This window comes from Pleurodeles waltl, chromosome 1_1, assembly GCF_031143425.1.
Source record: "Pleurodeles waltl isolate 20211129_DDA chromosome 1_1, aPleWal1.hap1.20221129, whole genome shotgun sequence".
NCBI lineage: Eukaryota > Metazoa > Chordata > Amphibia > Caudata > Salamandridae > Pleurodeles > Pleurodeles waltl.
In genome coordinates, this window is record NC_090436.1 from 826,066,681 (window position 1) to 826,086,899 (window position 20,219).

Here is a 20,219-nt window from a genome sequence, read left to right on the forward strand (position 1 = left end):
GCTGAATGCATAATCACAAACCTAGGTGTGATTTTTGTGCAAAGGCTGGTTTTCAGTGCCAGGTCAACGTCCTCCAATTGCTGGTCATCGGATTAGCTCAACAACACATTTTCTGGGCTACGGGACCGTCGTGCAGCCACAGTCAAGCCTTCTCCTGTCTTTGGATGCAGAGGCGATCTTCCTTGCCAAAGATGTCCGGGGTGTCACAGGAAATCTGCCTTTGAGGTACTGGGATCAAATCCTGGTAGTTAGTAGATGTTCCAGAGTGGCATCTTAGGATGAGAGGAAGTACTCAGCAGTCCATGGTGACAGATTCCCACTGGGTCAGCAAGAGGGAAACGTTTTCCTTAATCAGAAACTGATGGTATAAAGTGAACAAACTAGAGCAGTTTGGCTGCAGTAGAGTCAGTAGAAGGAGGGGAGCGGGACTGGAGCTTCTTCTGCTGCTACAAACTTTGGACCCTCGCCTACTGCCAAAGAAGTGGAAAATGTAATTAGCATCAGCATAATTATAAAATTGTTGTTCCTGCTTGAAAGTTAGGCTCTTCATATTTTGAAATAAAACAAAAATGTTTTGTTGGAGATGCCAGTCCTTCGGCACAACTGTTCTTAAACGGATCCATGGAGTAGTTTGCTTTTTGCCAAACAGCTTCTCGCTATCAAATGGCATAACCGTCAATGCAGTCGGACATCAAGGGAAAATCCCGCCAAGCACATCTAAGCATGCCTGCACAAGGTCACTGCTGCCCCACAGAACAGGCAATGGTGCCAGCTGAGTCTAGTCTGCATTTCTAAACTTGTTTGGAACAGCTGTCTGCCTCTAAAAAGTTTAGAGAACAGATCCTTTGGATGTTTAAGGAAACTGATGACAGGTAGTTTTGCCATTTGCGAAAAGGGGAGAATAAGAAGGTGTGTGTCATTGACTGTGCACAAGGTCAGAGTGCCTATGGGAAATACTTTGCACCTCATAGACTGAAGACACTTGGACTCCAAATCTGGAGGAGCAGTAGGAAAGATTTTTGATGTTCAGTTTGACCAAAGATGCTTGAACCACAAGGCCTTCTAGAGAAGGGTGAGTAGAAATAAAATTAAGTCACAAGGTGCAAGCCTATGACGGTGGGCAACGTGTCTATGAACTGCCGAGACAAAGAACAGTTGTCCCAATGAAAATGTTTTAGCTGGGCTCAACAACAAGAAGGGGCAGTTCTAGCACATTTGATGCTTTATGTACAATGTCTGTGAAGGAGCAAACTTCCTGTGATGCAGGGTCCAAGTACAAGGCCACTGGCATTTGGAACCCTTGAGCCCAGCATCAGTATAAAAAAAGGGGCAGGAGGTTATCAGCTTTTAAAACTCCCTCCTCTGGCCACTGGAACTTTGGCGAAGGAAACCATATCAGAGAAGCAAACAGTTCTTCAAAATGTACTGTCTTTGGCCTCAGCAAGAGACTGCTCCCTAAAGGAAGCTATGATCTTTTTCAAAGTACCAGAAAGTGGCGTTATGAAATGAGGTACCACCTTGAATAGAAGTGGCTTCAGTAGAAGTGGTGCAGAGAACTCACTGTAGCCTGTGAAGGCACTGAGGGGGTCATTCCGAGTCTGGCGGTCTTAAGACTGCCAGAATCGGGGTGGCTGTCGGACCGCTGCTGTAGTGACGGTCTGAACAGCCACATTCTGACCGATGCTGAGCCGCCCCGGTCAAACCGCTGACACCGCCAGGCTGCAAACAGCCTGCAGCCTAGCGGACCCGGCGGTTGTAATCCGCCAGGGCAGCGCTGCCCTCCGGATTATGAGTTCCATTCCGCCAGCCTTTCCATGGTAGTTTACACTGCTGTGAAAAAGCTGGCGGAATGGGGGTGCCCGGGGCTCCCTGGGGGCCCCTTCACAGCCCCATCGCACATTTTACTGCCCGAATTATGGGCAGTGAAATGCACAACAGGTGCTGCTGCACCGCCACATTGGTGCCGGCTCGATTCTAAGCCGGTGTCAATGTTAGGGCCCTCTTCACCGCCTGGCCGGCGGGTGGAAACACTGTTTCCGCCCACTCGCCGGCCCTGCGGTGAACTTGTAACAGGGCCGGCGGTGTCCTAGTGGCACTAGTGGTCAGGTGGCGGGTTGAGTTTGGCGAGCAGCCTCCGCCTCTCGCCAAACTCAGAATGACCACCTGGAGTCAGGTGGTATCAGGCCAGAGTTGCTGGAATCACTGGGCCCAAAGGGTCTAGTCTGCCCTTAGGAGACAGAGAGGGCCAGAGGGAGTAAGGCCTCCCTGAAAAGGCCCACTATGGCCTACTGAAAAGCCTCAACCTACAGCAGATTAGTAGGCCGAGCCCGAAGAACCACGTAAAGTTTCTTGGCTCTGACGAGGAAAGGGACGACCCTGGAGTGCTGCAAGGTGCCACTAAAGCATCCAAACGATTCCAGGAGTGGGACAGTTTCCTAGATGAAGAAAAAGAGGACTTGTCCTTTCAATGGTGTCTTTTGTGCTTCTTATGAGAGGGACTGCTGTCCACCATGTGAGAGCAGTAAAAGAGACAATTTTCAGGTCTCCTAATAAGCCCTGGCCGGAAACAACTTGGCATCCCACTTCCTGCTGGGCTTTTGGTGAAGGCACAGAAATCACATGGAGATGTTGGAAGGGTTGTATAGGGATATCAGTTTGTGGCACATTGTCGACAAGCTTTGCTGGTGACTTTTGACCTAATCTACTGAACAAGCATTTTTGAAAATTTAAAGAATTTGTTAAAACTGAAGAGCTCTGGACCAGAGCCGGTAAGGCATGGAGAAACAGGAGGTGACGTAAACACACTAGGTGGCGCCCAATATAGGCCGTTATCGTCACTTCATGGGTGGAAGGAGCAGAAACAATATTTGCGTCATACGGCATCTTCTGATGGGAATGTAGAGCTACCTTAGAAGAAAAACATTCTGGATCCAATCTGGCTCCCTGGAATTTCCTTAAGCTGGGGAATATGCACAAGGAAATATGCATCAAAAACATCTGTTGGCAGTATTAGACATTGGAAGGATCTGACGACCTGTTTCAGAGCGTTCTTTTACACAACAATGTAACAAGAAAACTTCCCATTGCCTTTTTGCCATTAAGGAAATGGTTCAACAGTGGTTTCTGCAGCAAGATGCCGATTTCTGTTTGAAAACAGTCTTGTTGGTACAGGGATGCCTTTTTAGATGCAATGGCAGTAAGTTGCGTCTGAACCACAAACCATAGCTGCTTTGCACTGTAATTAGCATCCATTTGCCTTTTACTGTTTTGTGCCACTCTGCAACGTGAATGAAGATGCTTCACTCCCTAATAGAGTGGCTGACAGCAGATGTGGAAAAGGAGAATCAATGTCTCCCTGGTGCAGGGGTCTTCCCTGTTGCAGGTGACTTTTGTAAGTTACAGATTAAGTGATTACCTCATTTGAGGTTGCTGCTGCTGCCACTTAAGTGTTTGAGCCCTCTGATAGCAGCACTTTTGCTGAGACCTAGGAGACCTTTGATATGTTTTTTTCTCTATAGCCCAACCACAGCCAAGGTTTCTGGTTTCAGTTTCACACAGTATGTTTCATCACATATGTCAATGAAAAAGTAGGTCTCACTAGAGAAAGAAAGTTTCTCAATTTCTCCAAACTGACCCTACAATTTCCAAGTATGAGTCAGAATCTACCCTCAAGAAAGAAGGGTCTTTTTTTAAACTCTTAGATATGTTGGTGCCTTATAAGAACTTTCTCCATTGCTCTTTGAACAAGAACTGCAAACTTCTTGCAGTGAGAGATGCACCTGGGCTGTACCCGGGTGAAGACTAGATCAAGAAAGGCAACTCTGAGACAGGCAGAGCTGGGCCATTCCTCTCTAAGATCTTGTTTTTTTTTAAATGTATATCCTACAAGTTTGTGGTAGGGTCAACATAGATAAGAGAAAATCTAAAAGTGTTGCTGGGAGTAAGGACCATGCAGCTACTTCCCGCATAGTGAGCAGTGGCTGCTATGATCAATGCAAATATCAACTAATGTAATGCCTTTAGCATCAGCCATACCAAAGAACTTTCCAATAGGCTGCAAGAAAACAAGAAGGCCGCTGTGTGATCATGTTTGGTCTTTAGACTTTTGCACTGGTTGCCAGTCTCCAACCACATCATCCTCAAGGTTTTAAGTTGGACATATAAATGCCCAGTCTGCAGATGTCTTGATGGGTTGGCACTTCAGCACTTTAGTTCTCCATAGGTTTCTCAGCCAGATATAATCTTGCTTTTTTTCTGAACAGACCCCACTGCTGTAGAAAGTTCTACCCTTGGATATTAAAAGTTCTAACTCATGGCTAGCTTCAGACAGTCAAGGCTTGCCTGTTTGGTTAGGAAGTTGGTAAGACACTGGCAAAAGACCTCTGGGGGTGTGGTAAATGCTTAAACTGGAACTCAATCAATTCTAATAGGTTGATTCAGTTGCCAAATGGTGCAGATCTGTATCATACACAGAAATTGGTGTAATATTTGTGAAAAGCACACCTGGTGCCACCTTTCCATTTGCCCGATGAAATCACATCACAATAGGAGATATATAAATATATATATTTACTATCACTCCTTCTCCATTGTTTGATACAAAAGAGCCCAATGGGTTTAATTGCAGTGAAGAAATGCATATACCTACAAATTACGAAGAGCTTTGTTTGTGATGAGGCATTTTAGTGAATGACAAACTGATTGTGTTCTCTCTTGTCTAACTATCAGTTTCATTGTGAAATATTCAGGCATTACACTGATCTGGTTTGGTGATTTTTGGGCAATTAGTTGAGTAGCACTGATTGATATTTTCAGAAAATGAGATGGACTATTAATTTTGTGAAATAATATGTTTACCAGCAAGCAGAGATTGCAACAAAAAAAAAAATCTTTTTTAAAGAAACACTGTATGGCGAAACTAAAGTCATATGTGGGGTTAAAAGTCATGAGAAAATGGGGCTGAACGGGTTGAGAAAGGCAGTAAGTGCTGAAACACATTCCTGTGTGTTGTACCGTGCACAGGAACGTTATAGGTCATCAAATTCTTAGGTCAGACACCCACTATGTCTTGGAGCTATATGGACCAACAGAGCAAAGGCTATCTTCACCTTATGTGAACACTGCCTTGTATGTATAGCTTCATGTAATTTTAGCGTGCTCTTTACGATGATAAACGTGGTTTAGCCCATTACCGTGAAATTAATTGTTAAATAGTGTGTGTATTCATAATACCACTGTGCTGTTGTGTATTTTTACAGAGAAGGTTCTTGGGAGTGGGATATGGTTTTAGTTTTTGTGGCTTTTGTCACGAAATCATGACCTTCTGTTTAATCTCAAAAAGGGTGATGATGCAGCTATTGGTTACATAATAACCATATCCCTTGTGGATCCAAAGAAGCTGAGCACTGCTTATGTGGAATCGTGGCCTAAACTGTGGAACTTTGTAATTGATTTAGTAAGTTATCTGGGAAAGTGCTTGCTGCTTTTTCCTCTAGTACTGTACTAGGCGTTCACCTCTGAAAAAATGTTATGCTTGCCACGGACTTATAACTTTTAATATTTTAGCTTTATGTGTATGGTGCTAGAATTTTCTGTGCGCAAGCCTCATGTCTTAGGACCTGGGCCCAGTGGTATTTATTATTGTATGGGTTTTATTTTCGTTTTAATCTATTTTTATGTATACGAAATGGGGTATCTTAATGTTTATGTTCTGTGCTTTTATGGTACTAGTTACCGAAATAAAGCTTATTTGAATTTGCAAAATTAACTATTTGCACCCGCTCCATTTACTGCCCATTTTCTTTGGATGAGGAGAAGGAGTGATAATATTGGATGGAGTGGCACATGTTCACGCGGGCACCGCTGGCGGTTTGGTGTGGGGAGGCACCACCGTTTGAAGTTATTAGTATTCAAGCCACCCCACCCCTGGATCGAGGTACAGAGGATATCGACTTTCTGGAGAAAAGGAAAAAAGCCAGAGGAGTCGGAGGACACCTGCAAAGGGAGGATGCTGTCTCTCGGTAAGCGGTTGCTGTCTCTGGGAAAGTGAGTATTTCAAAGCTCTGTTAGTTAGCTCTGATGAGGGCTGCACATGGCAAGTGCAGTGGTGTGCCAATTGCATCAAGTTTGAGCAGTATACATTTCTTTTTGTGAACTCACATGATGGCAGCCAAACTGATGGGGGACTCTGCTGAAAGGAAGCAGATTTTTTTTTCAGAAAGACCAAATAGCATGTGAAGTCGAGAGACTATGGCTCATAAATGAAGTACAGGGAATTGTGTGAATTGTTTAGAAGATTAGAAGTATTAAGGAAATGAGAATTGAATAAGTGGTGGGGGCGGGAGTCATTACAGAGGTACCAGGACATTGGAGTGTCCTAAGAAGGCTGTAAATTTTAATTATACCAACGTATGAAGATCACAATCCAGATATTTTAAAGGAGTGGGCAGCGCACAATGTGGAAAGTTTGGCAGGAAGGATACTATTAATAAAAAGCGCACAGAAGTATAGGGAAAAGCTTATGTTGCAGACTAATGAACTTGAGCAGAAAACTGTGGAACAGAATGATAAGTTATTAGCTGAATCTCTCCAGAAAACAATAGGGGAGAGATTGAAGAAAAAAAAAAAAAATCACACAGAAAAAGGCACACAAATTTAAAAGGGACAAGGTTCATTACAAGACAGGACAAATCTATACTTTTGCTAGAAAGTTTGACAGCCTAAGGAAACAAAAGATGAGTGGCATGAATACAGAGAGATTGAAACATGCAACAGGTGAAAGAGCACGAAGTAAGTGAGAGTTTGGATACAGATATGGATGAGTGTACCAGAATTAATGTATATACTACTCTACAAGAAGAATTTGATTTTTTAAGGAGGGACTGGAGGACCAATCACAGACATTGGAGAAGCAATAGAAGATCAAGAGGAAGTGGCTGAGCAAGAAAAGAAGAGGAGGTAAAAGAAAAATAATCATACAGGGAAACTAAGAGAATAAGACCAGGAGCAATAAAATATATTGATGGATGAAAATATGGCATTGAATCTGTCCAACATTTGATTAAGTGAGAAAGATTTGGAAAACCTGTCTTTGGGTTATTGCGTCTTATTGCGAGGACAGCAAATTTGATTATGTACAGATTAGGGTAGATTTGTTTTTGTTTGCAAGAAAATTTAAACTGGAAAAGATTCATGAAAATAGCAGGAAGAAAACTTTGGTAGGCAGTGTTGCTGAGCAGAGCTATCTATTGATTGAGGATGTTCCTCTAATAAAAGAATTGGGGGAATTGGAAGGTGATGCCACAGAGGAAACTGAGGAGGAAAAGTAGTTGAAAGAGAAGGTATAATGACTGATGAAGGGGGGGGGGTGGGGGGGAGTTCAATGTTGAAACTCAAATCGAGAACAATACCAGATAGTTGTGAAAACATGATAGATCAATTTGTGGAAGTAACGATAAAGGCATTAAAAAAATCTTAAAGAATAAGAACAGAGTAAGAAACGAGTGAGAGGTAATGAATACAGAAAGACCATGACAAAAATAATGACAAATGCTGAAGTGGTAGTAAGAAATTCAGACAAGAGAGGTAATATAGTTATTTGGTCCCTTGAAGAATACATGTCTGAAGCGTACAAGCACTAAATAACGAGAAATGTTATAAAAAGGTGGACATGGAATATTTTGGTAAAGTAAAAACAGATTTTTGAAAGGCTTTGCAAGGGTGGAAAGAACAAGGCTTAATCAGAAGGGAAGAATTCAGTTATTTAAAAACTGTCCCAGATTACCAGTTTTTTTATTTTATTTAAATCCTCAAAATACATAAAGATGGCTAAAAAACGCCAGAGAGACCCATAATAGCTGCGCAGGAGGGGTTGGTTGAGAACACTTTCAGCTACAGTGACCATTTTCTCAAACTTTTGGTACAAATTTTACCTTCTTAAGTGAAAGACACTACAGATTTACTTAAGAGGATTTTTGATGTGAGTTGGGAGGAAGGTATGCTACTCATGACATTAGATGTAGCATCCTTATGCACGCGTATCCATCATACAGATGGACTGAGAGCTACAGAGTACTTCTTAAGAATAAGACCTGTAAGATACTATAGACACAGCAAAATGCTCTTAAATATGATGGAGTGGTGCCTTAGGCACAATATTTTTTTCTCAACAATGAGGTGCATGAGCAACAATGAGGTACAGCGGTGGGGCACTGCTTCACCTCGCAGTTATGCTAAGTTACATATGGGCTGGTGGGAGGAGCAGGTCCTCAACAGTCCTCCGCTGGATATGTGGAATGCACACATCATGCTCTGGCTGCGTTTTATAGATTACATTTTTGTCATCTGGAAAGGCAGTAGTGAGAGTGCTGAAGTATTTGAAAAGAGTATTAATGTGAATGATTTGAATTTACGTTTCTCCAGTAATATCAGTGAGGAAGAAATTGAATTCCTGGATGTGAAAATCAGAATAGAGAACAAGAAATTAGAAACAACAATTTACAGGAAACCAAGTGCAGGTGACAGCATTCTCCACGCCACAAGCTGTCTTACGAAATCGCTTATCAACAATATTGCTTATGGCGTGCTGTTAAGAGCCAAACGGATTTGTAGTGCAGAAAAGAACTTTGAAGAGGCTAAGAGTGATATGTTACGATTGAGCAAGAGATACTATAAGGGGACAGTGTTGAGTGAAGCGTGTAGTAAGGAAGATGCAAGAACTAGAAAGAGTACTGTAGTCAATGGAAAAAGCAGTAGATCTATCAACAAATCACAACACAGATTCATAACATTCCGTAGCAGTGGACACCTAAGAGTAAGGGGAGCCTTATAAAGACATCCACACTCACTTAGAAGTGATCCTGTGATAGGAGAAGACATGAGTAGACACTCTCACATAACATTCCGTAGAGGTAAATCCATGAGATAAGTTGGTGAGAAGTGATGTGAGACAGAAAACAGAACAACAGTATGTGGCTGCAGCAAAGAGATGGATTTGTAAAATGTGCAAAATGCAAAGCATGCAAAAATGGTGAGAATATCAAGTGGGTGTAGACTGGAGGGAGAGTAGCACACAGGATAAAGGGTCAATATAATTGCAAGAGTGATTTTGTTGTGTATATGTTGAAGGTCAGTTGTCCTAAAATGTACATAGGAAGCACTATATTGCAAGTTCATAAAAGGATATTACAACATCTGAGGGCAGTACAAAGCAATGATATTACCTATCCTGGAGCGCAACATATCAGGGAGGTACATGCAGGGAAGGTGAACAACTTGAAATACAGTGTGATTGATGGTGTTGCCAAGGATGTGAGAGGAGGCAACAGAAAACAAAAATTGCGGACCCTAGAATCCAGGTACACAATAGTGTTTGATACAAAAGAGCCTAATGGGTTGAATTGCAGTGAAGAACTGCATATACATGAATAACACAAGAATGATGGTTGAATCTCTGCTTTCTTGAAAACCGTAAATGTACTAGTCTTGACATTGTTTTAACTATCTTTGCAGGGCTGGATCAGAGAAATTGGAGACCTAAAGGAGCTGTTATATCTAATAATGCAGAACTATTGAGACAGTAAGATGTTGAGCAAGAAGTATGGTTTGACCACTTCGGCACAATTGGGATACTATTGATAATTTGATATATGGTTTAAAAATTATGACAAAAGCTGTATTATGTTAAGGTCAATTGTGTTGCAGTAACGTATGCAAAGCTTTGTTATTGTTGAGGCATTTTAGTGACACACAAGCTGATCATGTTCTCACTTGAGTAACTATCAGCTTCCTTATGAAATGTTCAGGCAATACACCGATTGTGTTTGACAATTTTTGTGTAATTCAGAAAATGAGATTAACACTAAATTTTGTGAAATGATACGTTTACCAGCCAGCAGAGAATGCAAAAGATTTTTGGTGTGGGGAGGCACCGCCATTTGAAGTTGTGGGTGTGTGTATATATGTATCTATCTATCTATGTATGTATGTATGTATGTATGTATATATGTATGGAAAATGTCACTTACCCAGTGTACATCTGTTCGTGGCATGAGACGCTGCAGATTCACATGCTGTGCATATCCTGCCATCTAGTGTTGGGCTCTGAGTGTTACGAGTTGTTTTTCTTCGAAGAAGTCTTTTCGAGTCACGAGATCGAGGGACTCCTCCCATTTCGGCTCCATTGCGCATGGGCGTCGACTCCATCTTAGATTGTTTTCCCCACAGAGGGTGAGGTAGGAGTTGTGTATATAGTAATAGTGCCCATGCAATGGAGTAAGTATGTATGTACATAATGTGACAAAGTGTTATATTTACAAATGTACAAGTTTGATTTTAATCAACTTATAACGGCTGCGGGCTCCCGTGGAGGTGGGAGGGCGCATGTGAATCTGCAGTGTCTCATGCCACAAACAGATGTACACTGGGTAAGTGACATTTTCCGTTCAATGGCATGTGTAGCTGCAGATACACATGCTGTGCATAGACTAGTAAGCAGTTATCTCCCCAAAAGCGGTGGTTTAGCCTGTAGGAGTTGAAGTTGTCTGAAATAATGTTCTTAGTATTGCTTGTCCTACTGTGGCTTGTTGTGTTGTTAACACATCCACGCAGTAATGTTTAGTGAATGTATGAGGCGTAGACCATGTGGCTGCCTTACAGATTTCTGTCATTGGTATATTTCCTAGAAAGGCCATTGTGGCGCCTTTCTTTCTAGTGGAGTGTGCCTTTGGTGTAATAGGCAGTTGTCTCTTAGCTTTAACATAACAGGTTTGAATACATTTAACTATCCATCTGGCAATGCCTTGTTTGGATATTGGATTTCCTGTATGAGGTTTTTGGTAAGCTACAAACAATTGTTTTGTTTTGCAAAACTGTTTGGTTCTATCAATGTAGTACATTAGAGCTCTTTTTATGTCTAATGTATGTAATGCTCTTTCAGCTACAGAGTCTGGTTGTGGAAAAAACACTGGGAGTTCCACAGTTTGGTTTAAGTGGAATGGTGATATAACTTTTGGCAGGAATGTGGGATTTGTGTGTAGAACCACTTTACGTTTGTGTATTTGTATAAAGGGTTCCTGTATGGTAAAGGCTTGTATTTCACTTACTCTTCTGAGAGATGTGATAGCTATTAGGAAGGCTACTTTCCAAGTTAAGTATTGCATTTCACAAGAGTGCATGGGTTCGAATGGTGGACCCATGAGTCGCGTTAATACAATATTGAGGTTCCACGAAGGAACTGGTGGTGTTCTTGGTGGAATGATCCTTTTTAGACCCTCCATAAATGCTTTTATGACTGGGATTCTAAATAGTGAAGTTGAATGTGTAATTTGCAGATAAGCAGAAATTGCTGTGAGATGTATTTCAATGGATGAAAAAGCGAACTTAGATTTTTGTAAGTGTAGTAAGTAGCTTACAATGTCTTTAGCGGACGCGTGTAATGGTTGAATTTGATTATTATGACAGTAATAAACAAATTGTTTCCATTTATTTGCATAGCAATGTCTTGTAGTAGGTTTTCTAGCCTGTTTGATGACCTTCATACATTCTTGTGTAAGGTCTAGGTGTCCGAATTCTAAGACTTCAGGAGCCAGATCGTTAGATTGAGCGATGCTGGATTCGGGTGTCTGATCTGCTGTTTGTGTTGAGTTAACAGATCTGGTCTGTTTGGTAGTTTGATATGAGGCACTACGGACAGGTCTAGTAGTGTTGTGTACCAAGGTTGTCATGCCCAAGTTGGTGTTATTAATATTAGTTTGAGTTTGTTTTGAATCAATTTGTTTACTAGATACGGAAGGAGAGGGGGAAAAGCGTAAGCAAATATCCCTGACCAACTCATCCATAACGCATTGCCCTTGGAGTGAGGCTGTGGGTACCTGGATGCGAAGTTTTGGCATTTTGCGTTTTCTTTTGTTGCGAATAGGTCTATTTGCGGTGTTCCCCAGTTTTGGAAGTAGGTTTGTAGTATCTGGGGATGAATCTCCCATTCGTGGATCTGTTGGTGATCTCGACTGAGATTGTCGGCCAACTGGTTTTGAATTCCTGGGATGTATTGCGCTATTAGGCGAATGTGATTGTGAATCGCCCAATGCCAAATCTTCTGTGCTAAGAGACACAATTGTGATGAGTGTGTGCCTCCCTGTTTGTTTAAGTATTACATTGTTGTCATGTTGTCTGTTTTGACAAGAATGTGTTTGTGGGCTATTAGCGGTTGAAATGCTTTCAACGCTAGAAACACTGCTAGTAGTTCTAGCTGATTTATATGAAGTTGTTTCTGCTGTGTGTCCCATTGTCCCTGGATGCTGTGTTGGTTGAGGTGTGCTCCCCAACCTACCAAGGAAGCATCTGTTGTGATCACGTATTGAGGCACTGGGTTCTGGAAAGGCTGCCCTTGATTTAAATTTACATGATTCCACCATTGTAGCGAGGTGTGTGTTTGGCGGTCTATCAACACTAGATCTTGAGGTTGACCCTGTGCTTGTGTCCATTGTGTTGCTAGGCACTGTTGTAAGGGCCGCATGTGTAATCTTGCGTTTGGGACAATGGCTATGCATGAAGAAATCATGCCTAGTAGTTTCATCACTAATTTTACCTGATACTTCTGGTTTGGGTGCATGCTTTGTATTACGTTTTGGAATGCTTGTACCCTTTGTGGACTTGGAGTGGCAATCCCTTTTTTTGTGTTGATTGTTGCTCCTAAGTATTGTTGTATTTGACACGGCTGTAGGTGTGATTTTTGGTAGTTTATTGAGAAACCTAGTTTGTGAAGGGTTTCTATGACGTATTTTGTGTATTGAAGACACTGTTCTTGAGTGTTGGTTTTGATTAACCAATCGTCTAGATACAGGAATACGTGTATGTGCTGTCTTCTGATATGTGCAGCTACTACTGCAAGGCATTTTGTAAATACCCTTGGTGCTGTTGTTATCCCGAATGGTAACACTTTGAACTGGTAATGTACTCCTTGGATTACAAACCTTAAGTATTTGCTGTGTGAAGGATGTATGGGTATATGGAAGTACGCATCCTTGAGAGCTAAAGTTGACATGTAGTCTTGTTGTTTGAGCAAGGGGATTACGTCTTGAAGTGTCACCATGTGAAAGTGATCTGATTTGATGTAAAGATTTAGTGTTCTGAGATCTAAGATGGGTCTCGGAGTTTTGTCCTTTTTGGGTATTAGAAAATACAGGGAACAAACACCTGTTCCTTTCTGATGGTTGGGTACTAGTTCTATTGCGTCTTTTTGCAACAACGCTTGGACTTCTATTTGTAATAGATCTAAGTGCTGTTTGGACATGTTGTGTGTTCTTGGAGGCACATTTGGTGGTAATTGTAGGAATTCTATGCAATAACCATGTTGGATAATGGCTAGAACCCACGAGTCTGTTGTTATTTCCTCCCAATTCTGGTAATAATCTGTGAGTCTGCCCCCCACTGGTGTTATGTGTTGGGGATTTGTGACACTGAAGTCACTGTTTAGTTTGAGGGGTCTTTGGGCTTTGGAACTTTCCCCTAGTTTTAGGGAACTGTCCGCCTCTGTATTGTCCCCGAAAGCCTCCTTTTTGATTTTGGCCCTGGTATGTGGGTCTGGTTTGTGAGGTTGAAGGTTCTGTGCTTTGGGAACGAAACCCCCCCCCCCTCTAAATTGTGCCTTCCTAAATGTGCCTCTGCTCTGTGGGGAGTAGAGCGCGCCCATGGCTTTGGCCGTATCAGTGTCCTTCTTCAGCTTCTCTATAGCTGTGTCCACTTCCGGCCCAAACAACTGTTGTCCATTAAAGGGCATATTGAGCAAGGCCTGTTGGATCTCTGGCTTAAACCCGGAGGTGCGTAGCCATGCTGTATTCATAGTTCTTGCGGCTGTGTCCGCTGCATCCATTGCCGATCGTATCTGGTTGTTCGAGATACTTTGGCCCTCTTCCACCACTTGTTGTGCACGCTTTTGGAACTCCTTGGGCAGATGTTCTATAAAGTGCTGCATTTCATCCCAATGCGCTCTGTCCTATCTTGACAATAAAGCTTGGGAATTGGCACTGCGCCATTGATTGGCCGCAACTCTCTTTCCCGCTGCATCAAACTTTCGACTTTCTTTGTCGGGTGGTGGTGCATCTCCAGAGGTGTGTGAATTAGCCCATTTATGTGCTGCGCCCACTACTACTGAGTCAGGTGTCAGTTGTTGTGTGATGTACACGGGGTCTGTAGGGGGAGGCTTGTACTTTTTCTCCACCCTAGGTGTGATGGCTCTGCCTTTGACGGGTTCTTGAAATACTTGTTTCGCGTGTTTCAACATCCCTGGTAACATTGGGAGACTTTGGTACTGAGTGTGTGTCGACGACAAAGTATTAAATAAAAAGTCGTCCTCAATGGGTTCAGCGTGCAGTGCCACATTGTGAAAAGCCGCTGCTCTGGATATCACTTGCGTGTAGGCAGTACTGTCTTCAGGTGGTTGCTGGGTAGCAGTCTGGACTATTGTCTGATACAGGAGCATCATAGAGATCCCATGTATCTGGGTCATCCTGGCTCATCCCTGTGTGAGTTGGAGATTGCATCATAGGGGGTGTTGCAATTGGTGACAGTTGCGGTGAGTGGTGTGGTGATGGTTGTGGCGAAGAGCGAGGTGGAGTTACTGCTTTTGCCACTTTTGCTTGTGGTTGTTTTTCTTTGTCTTGAAAAGCAAGTTTCCTTTTCATCCTTATAGGAGGGAGTGTTCTTATTTTCCCTGTATCCTTTTGAATATGGAGCCTTCTTTGTGTATAATCTGGCTCCCCTGCTTCTAGCTCTTGTCCAAATTTATGGCCTTGCAGTTGTGCTGAAAGACCTTGTTCTACGGAGTAGGAGCTTGTTTTCGGCTCCGAAGCTGGATGTTTCGGTAGCTAAACCTTTTCTACAGTCCTTTTCGGCTCCGAAGCCACTTTTTTCGGTTTCGGTGTTCCGATCTCTCGGTGCCGACTTATCTTGGTGCCGGTATCTCGATGTCGAGTTTGGTCAGAACCAGGGTCTCGGTGTCGAGTATGTTCTGTGCCGGTATCTCGACCGGAGTCGGATGACTTCGACACGTGTGTGCCCTTTTTCGGTGCCGATGGACCGTCACCGATTTTAGGGGTTAAGCCATGGCCTGCCGGCGGTGGCGTCCCCTGGGCCTTCATGATTTTGGCGTGAGTTTTGGCCAGGGCTGGTTTACTCACGGTTTTCGGCATCTGCTCTGTTTCGGGCTCGTCCGAGTCAGCAATGGAGAAAGTCTCCTCTTCCTCTACGTTGTGGTGTCCTGATGGCGCCGACGCCATTTGAAGCCTTCGTGCTCTCCGGTCCCGTAGCGTTTTCTTCGACCGAAATGCCCGACAGGCCTCGCAGGTATCCTCTGAGACAGTAGATAGGTTATTGTTCTCTCACGACTGATGACAGAGCAGTGTGCAGAGAGAATTCTCTTGAATAAGAACCATAGAAAAAGAGCGAATTTTCCGAGATTTAACTAACTTTCCGAACCGAAACATGGAGCGAAGAGTAACACGTCCGAACCGGATGGCGGAAAGAAAACAATCTAAGATGGAGTCGACGCCCATGCGCAATGGAGCCGAAATGGGAGGAGTCCCTCGATCTCGTGACTCAAAAAGACTTCTTTGAAGAAAAACAACTCGTAACACTCCGAGCCCAATACTAGATGGCGGGATATGCACAGCATGTGTATCTGCAGCTACACATGCCATCGAACATATATATATATGTGAACCCTCTCACTGAGACAGTAGATAGGTTATTGTTCTCTCACGACTGATGACAGAGCAGTGTGCAGAGAGAATTCTCTTGAATAAGAACCATAGAAAAAGAGCGCTTTCCCTAAAATTTTAACTGTTAAACCTTTATACCCTTACTTCTTTGTGAGAAACTGAATGGTCAGGTTAGATGTTTGTGTGTTCTAAAATTTGCATTTTTACACATAAGACACAAAATTTAATGCTTAGCCTTCTACTCCAGGAATGACAGTCCTATTTTAAATTTTGTAGAACTTAGGTTGTTACAGTTTTGATAGTTTATAGTGTTGTTACTAAACACTGATTCTGATCACAACTAGTGTCAGGAGCTCTGTGATCCAGTTCTGTTTTTCTGCACTATGTTTGAGTTATGTACATGGACGTTTCGATCATGGGCGCAGTATGACTACAGGATACTATTCAACCAAAACAAGAGTGCTTGCACCATGCTACAATAAACATTCAATCTCTCAGAAACAGGTGGGTGCCCTATACTTTAAAGAGGAAAAACTTAGAGGTTCTATGAAGCAAGAGATCCAGTAAGGAAGCTTCAATATAGAACCTCAATCTTTAGTGTGTAACTTCAGTGTGGAAAACATATACGAGTATACATTTAAATTATTTAATAATGTAAACTCAAGCACAACCAACCAGACCTGTGTATCCATGTTTCTGGACTCTTTGGAAACTTAGATAGAGCCAATTTTCCAAGATGCAAATCTTTGATTGGGTTTAAAGTTCCAGACTGTATCAATTCTTTCCTGAGTGAGAGACAAACAAAACAAATGGGTAAAAATACATTTCCTCATGTATTTGTGAAATACTTGTGCATTTGAGAACCGTTTAAATGTCAGAAAATACAGTCTCAAAGCCTATTCGGTGTTGGGTTCTGTATTGGTAAACTGTTTCTGTATCTTGCGCTGACACACTTTCACCACAATACAACTTCAATCTTAAAGATTTGTAAAGAAGCATTTATAGATCATCTTCTCTGCATTGCCTTCATTCACCACTTGGCACCACGTCACTCACATGCAACTTTCAATCCTAGACTTTGTTTTTATAAAAGACTATCTTTGGCTACTAGTCAATAGTCAATATTGAATCTTACAACTTCATTTGATTAACAATCCACTTTAAACCCTGCTCCTCATGATAACCGTCATTGTTTCCGTGTTCCCTTTGACCTACAGAAATGACCAAGTCAACTGTTTTGAATTTTGTACAATAGAAAGGTATTCAGAAACTTTACTAACACACAAGTAAAGCAAAGAGAGCAGCAGCAACACAAGAACAAATACAACATGGATCTCATGGATAGACATCACAATTTGGAAGGTGCAGCACCAAAGGTTGATGCAGATCAAGCAGTACTGAGAATAGGAAAACGACTGAAAGACGATGACTTGTTTGGGGGCAGTGGACGGGGGAGCATGGGAAGATTATAGTACAGCATGAGTGCATGCATCATGGTTTCCTCACACCTTAAGTTGACGGGCCAGTACTGAACAGGCAAACAGCCCATTTTAAACCATCAACACCAGATCTGATTTCTCAACACTGGTACTGAATAATGAGAAAATGCAAAACCCCTGCTATTATTAAGACTTTAATAGGGATGTCAGCCTTTTTCCACTGGTGCTCCTACTAATGGCAGATATGCTGATTGTGGGTGAGGGTTTGCGGGTTGTAGATGGACTTAGAACTCAAGGCCTTCACTTACTATTTAATTTAGCCACCGGAAACAGGGTTTGAGTGGTCAACTCCCTATATCACCTAATCTAGGAGACAACAGCATGGCAACCGGTTAGAGGCTGTAAAGAAGAACATATGTGCACACAGCTGCGCTTTAACATTAAACAGGGTCAGACATCTGCTGAAATCACAAGCCAATTGGAAGTCCACTTTCAGAAATAGAGGAAACTAATTCCTGACATAACTTCTACACATGCAGAAAATCGGGATTAGGCTGCACATTTCTGGATAGCTCAGCCTAGAAAGAGTGAGTTGTCCTGCATAAACAGAGACAGTGAAAATCTCACAAGCGTCCATGATCTACTGCGACAGTGCACCTCGCATAGTTTAGAATCTTACTGATCATAGATGTAAATCCCTAACATGGCAGTTCTTGCTGATGGTCCACTTGAGCGGCTAACAAAATGGAAAAACTTGGCTTCTGTTCATCTCTTGTTGGCAGAACACCACTTTTCCAGTCACTGATTTTAATTTAACAAACCAATGGAGTCTGGGTGTGGTAATATCCATTTGCGTCATTAGAGCTAACACATGCAATAACAATCAGTTATGAATGTAAGCAACAGACTTTGTTGTTGTAACATGAGGTGCTCTGACAATCTTGGTTGCAGCAGCTCTTCTTTCAGAATGAAAACACAGTGGACGGTCTGGTGAACAGGAGTTCATGTGACTGGGTATTATTTCGAAGGAATCATGATGTTATCAGTGTACTGTCTCTAGTGTCTGCATTCAGCCTGTAGGAAGGCTAAGTCAGACATCTGCCTGTAGTATGCCAAACTGACTTGATGGGTATGGATGAGAGCGAAAGAGAGACTAAAGAATGAGCAATAGACAAGTAAACAGACAAATTAAAATTTCCAATTCAGAAGAAGCAAGAGTGTTGGCAGTCGACTGTACACTCCTGTAATTTTTGACAACCTACAACCCATGTCAGCAGACTAGGGGACCATGCAAGCTGATCATCACCAACACAGTTACAAGAAAGAAGCTTAAGTTTGATCTGGAATAGTCCAAGTAAAATCCGGGGATCTCTGTGAGGTGCTTCTGCCAGAGAACACAAGTGGCTGGTAGGAGGGAAACAAGAGGGGTGTAAGAGGTCTGGGTGGGACTATGCAGATCTGCTGTTGTGTAATGCACAAATCCACGGCAGCTCAAGGATCCCAGTTTGTGCAGAAAGACATTAGGGGAGAAGACAGAAAAATCCGCTAGATACTTGTGCTGAAACCATCACCAACAGACAGCCAAATGCATCTACAGATTGGACCCTCAGATTTCCAGAAAAAAAGAAAAAAGAAAAAAAAAAAACAACGACACTTGTGGACTAAGATCATGACTACCATAATGGAGTCCTGATCTAGGAGTTAGTAGACATGAATCCAAGTATTTCATGGTAGCTACATACTTGTGTGCCATTGTAGAGAACAGGCAAAGTGATTAAGACACAATGTTGTAATGTGCCTTCAGTGTTTAGAGGGAATCCAGCAAGCAATCAGGAGAGACCCCTACAGTATAGGGTCCATTTATATTCATGGCAATCCTACGTCCTGTTTAACTTTGTCACTGTATGTAACGGTTCAGTGGCTGTAATCTATCTAGAAGTTACTTTAATTTTGAAAATCACTTTTGTTGAAAAATGGCCTCAGAATTAAAAGGAAGAGCAGAGTAATCTTGATGATTGTTAGTCTGCCAACACAGCATCTAGCAAACAATGTTATGGTATGAATTTCGATGAAGCAGTGGGGGCCCAAAGCCAGTACCTTAAAACGAATTAAACAGTTCTGCGATAGCTTGATATCCTGTTTATGGAACTACAGAGGAGAGGCCTTATTACCTTTTAATTCTTAGGTTATGATTTCACACATTGGAGAGTACACTTAAAGCAGCCTACCAATAGAAAACCCAACACTAACCTTAACTCCTTCCAAGTTTGGTTGACTTTTGTATGAAAACAGTGTCGTTAGTATCTTTCTGCTGAGCCTGACCAGTATAAGTATATATGCCTGCATTACAATTATTAAGCACGACCTTAACTGAAAAGCAACGGAACACTTTAAAAAGCCGTACAAATAATTTAAAAGAAACAAAAGTTGCTCCATAAACAGTAATTCAATACTTAAATTGTTGGAAATAATGACACACCTTGCATTCCATGCCGTAGTGAAATCCGGGTTCAGTAACAGCAGCGTGCAGGTTATATCAATCAACTCTAGAAGACAGACAAACGTTCTGCATTAATGTTATACACAATACTTCAGTATATTACGCTCCCCCTCAAAGGACGAGCAGTTTTCTTTCCAATAACTTTTAATTTACCAATTTTCTCAACCTGGCTTTGATTATCTTCCAACAACAACGAGAAGGCGACAGTATCAATTAAAAAAATCTAGCTTCATTTCACACATCAACCACTTGCTTGCAAACACAATTGACCGCTATTTTACTAGCCACAACTTCTAACCTACACCACACACACAAGTGTAAGAGCAACTGAGAAAGACTAGTTTCCACGTAGTCAAGTTCATATGAATTCAGGCAAAATCTGCTGCATTAGGGTTGAGATGTCTTAAACGCCCCCACGGAGTCAACTGTCCAACTTCGTACAACCAATTTAAAAACGCATTCACAGTAAATAAGTTAAAGTCTGGTGAACGAGGCAAGCACGCGCTTCTGTAATGCTGCCCTTTGCTTGGTCATAAATGTACAAATATCACCGATTGCCATGTA

The 20,219-nt window shown here is 42.2% G+C and overlaps 1 protein-coding gene across 1 annotated transcript in view; it reads right to left on the reverse strand.

Moving 5' to 3' along the window:
• Nucleotides 1–20,219, reverse strand: part of PTAR1 (protein prenyltransferase alpha subunit repeat containing 1) — a 208,060-nt gene that overhangs the window by 105,190 nt on the left and 82,651 nt on the right. Inside the window, exons 3-4 of the mRNA XM_069228803.1 lie at nt 19,635–19,701; nt 16,397–16,501 (exon numbers count right to left, since the gene is read on the reverse strand). Of these exons, the coding sequence (XP_069084904.1) occupies nt 16,397–16,501; nt 19,635–19,701 (172 nt within the window). The remainder of the gene's footprint in view (nt 1–16,396; nt 16,502–19,634; nt 19,702–20,219) is intronic.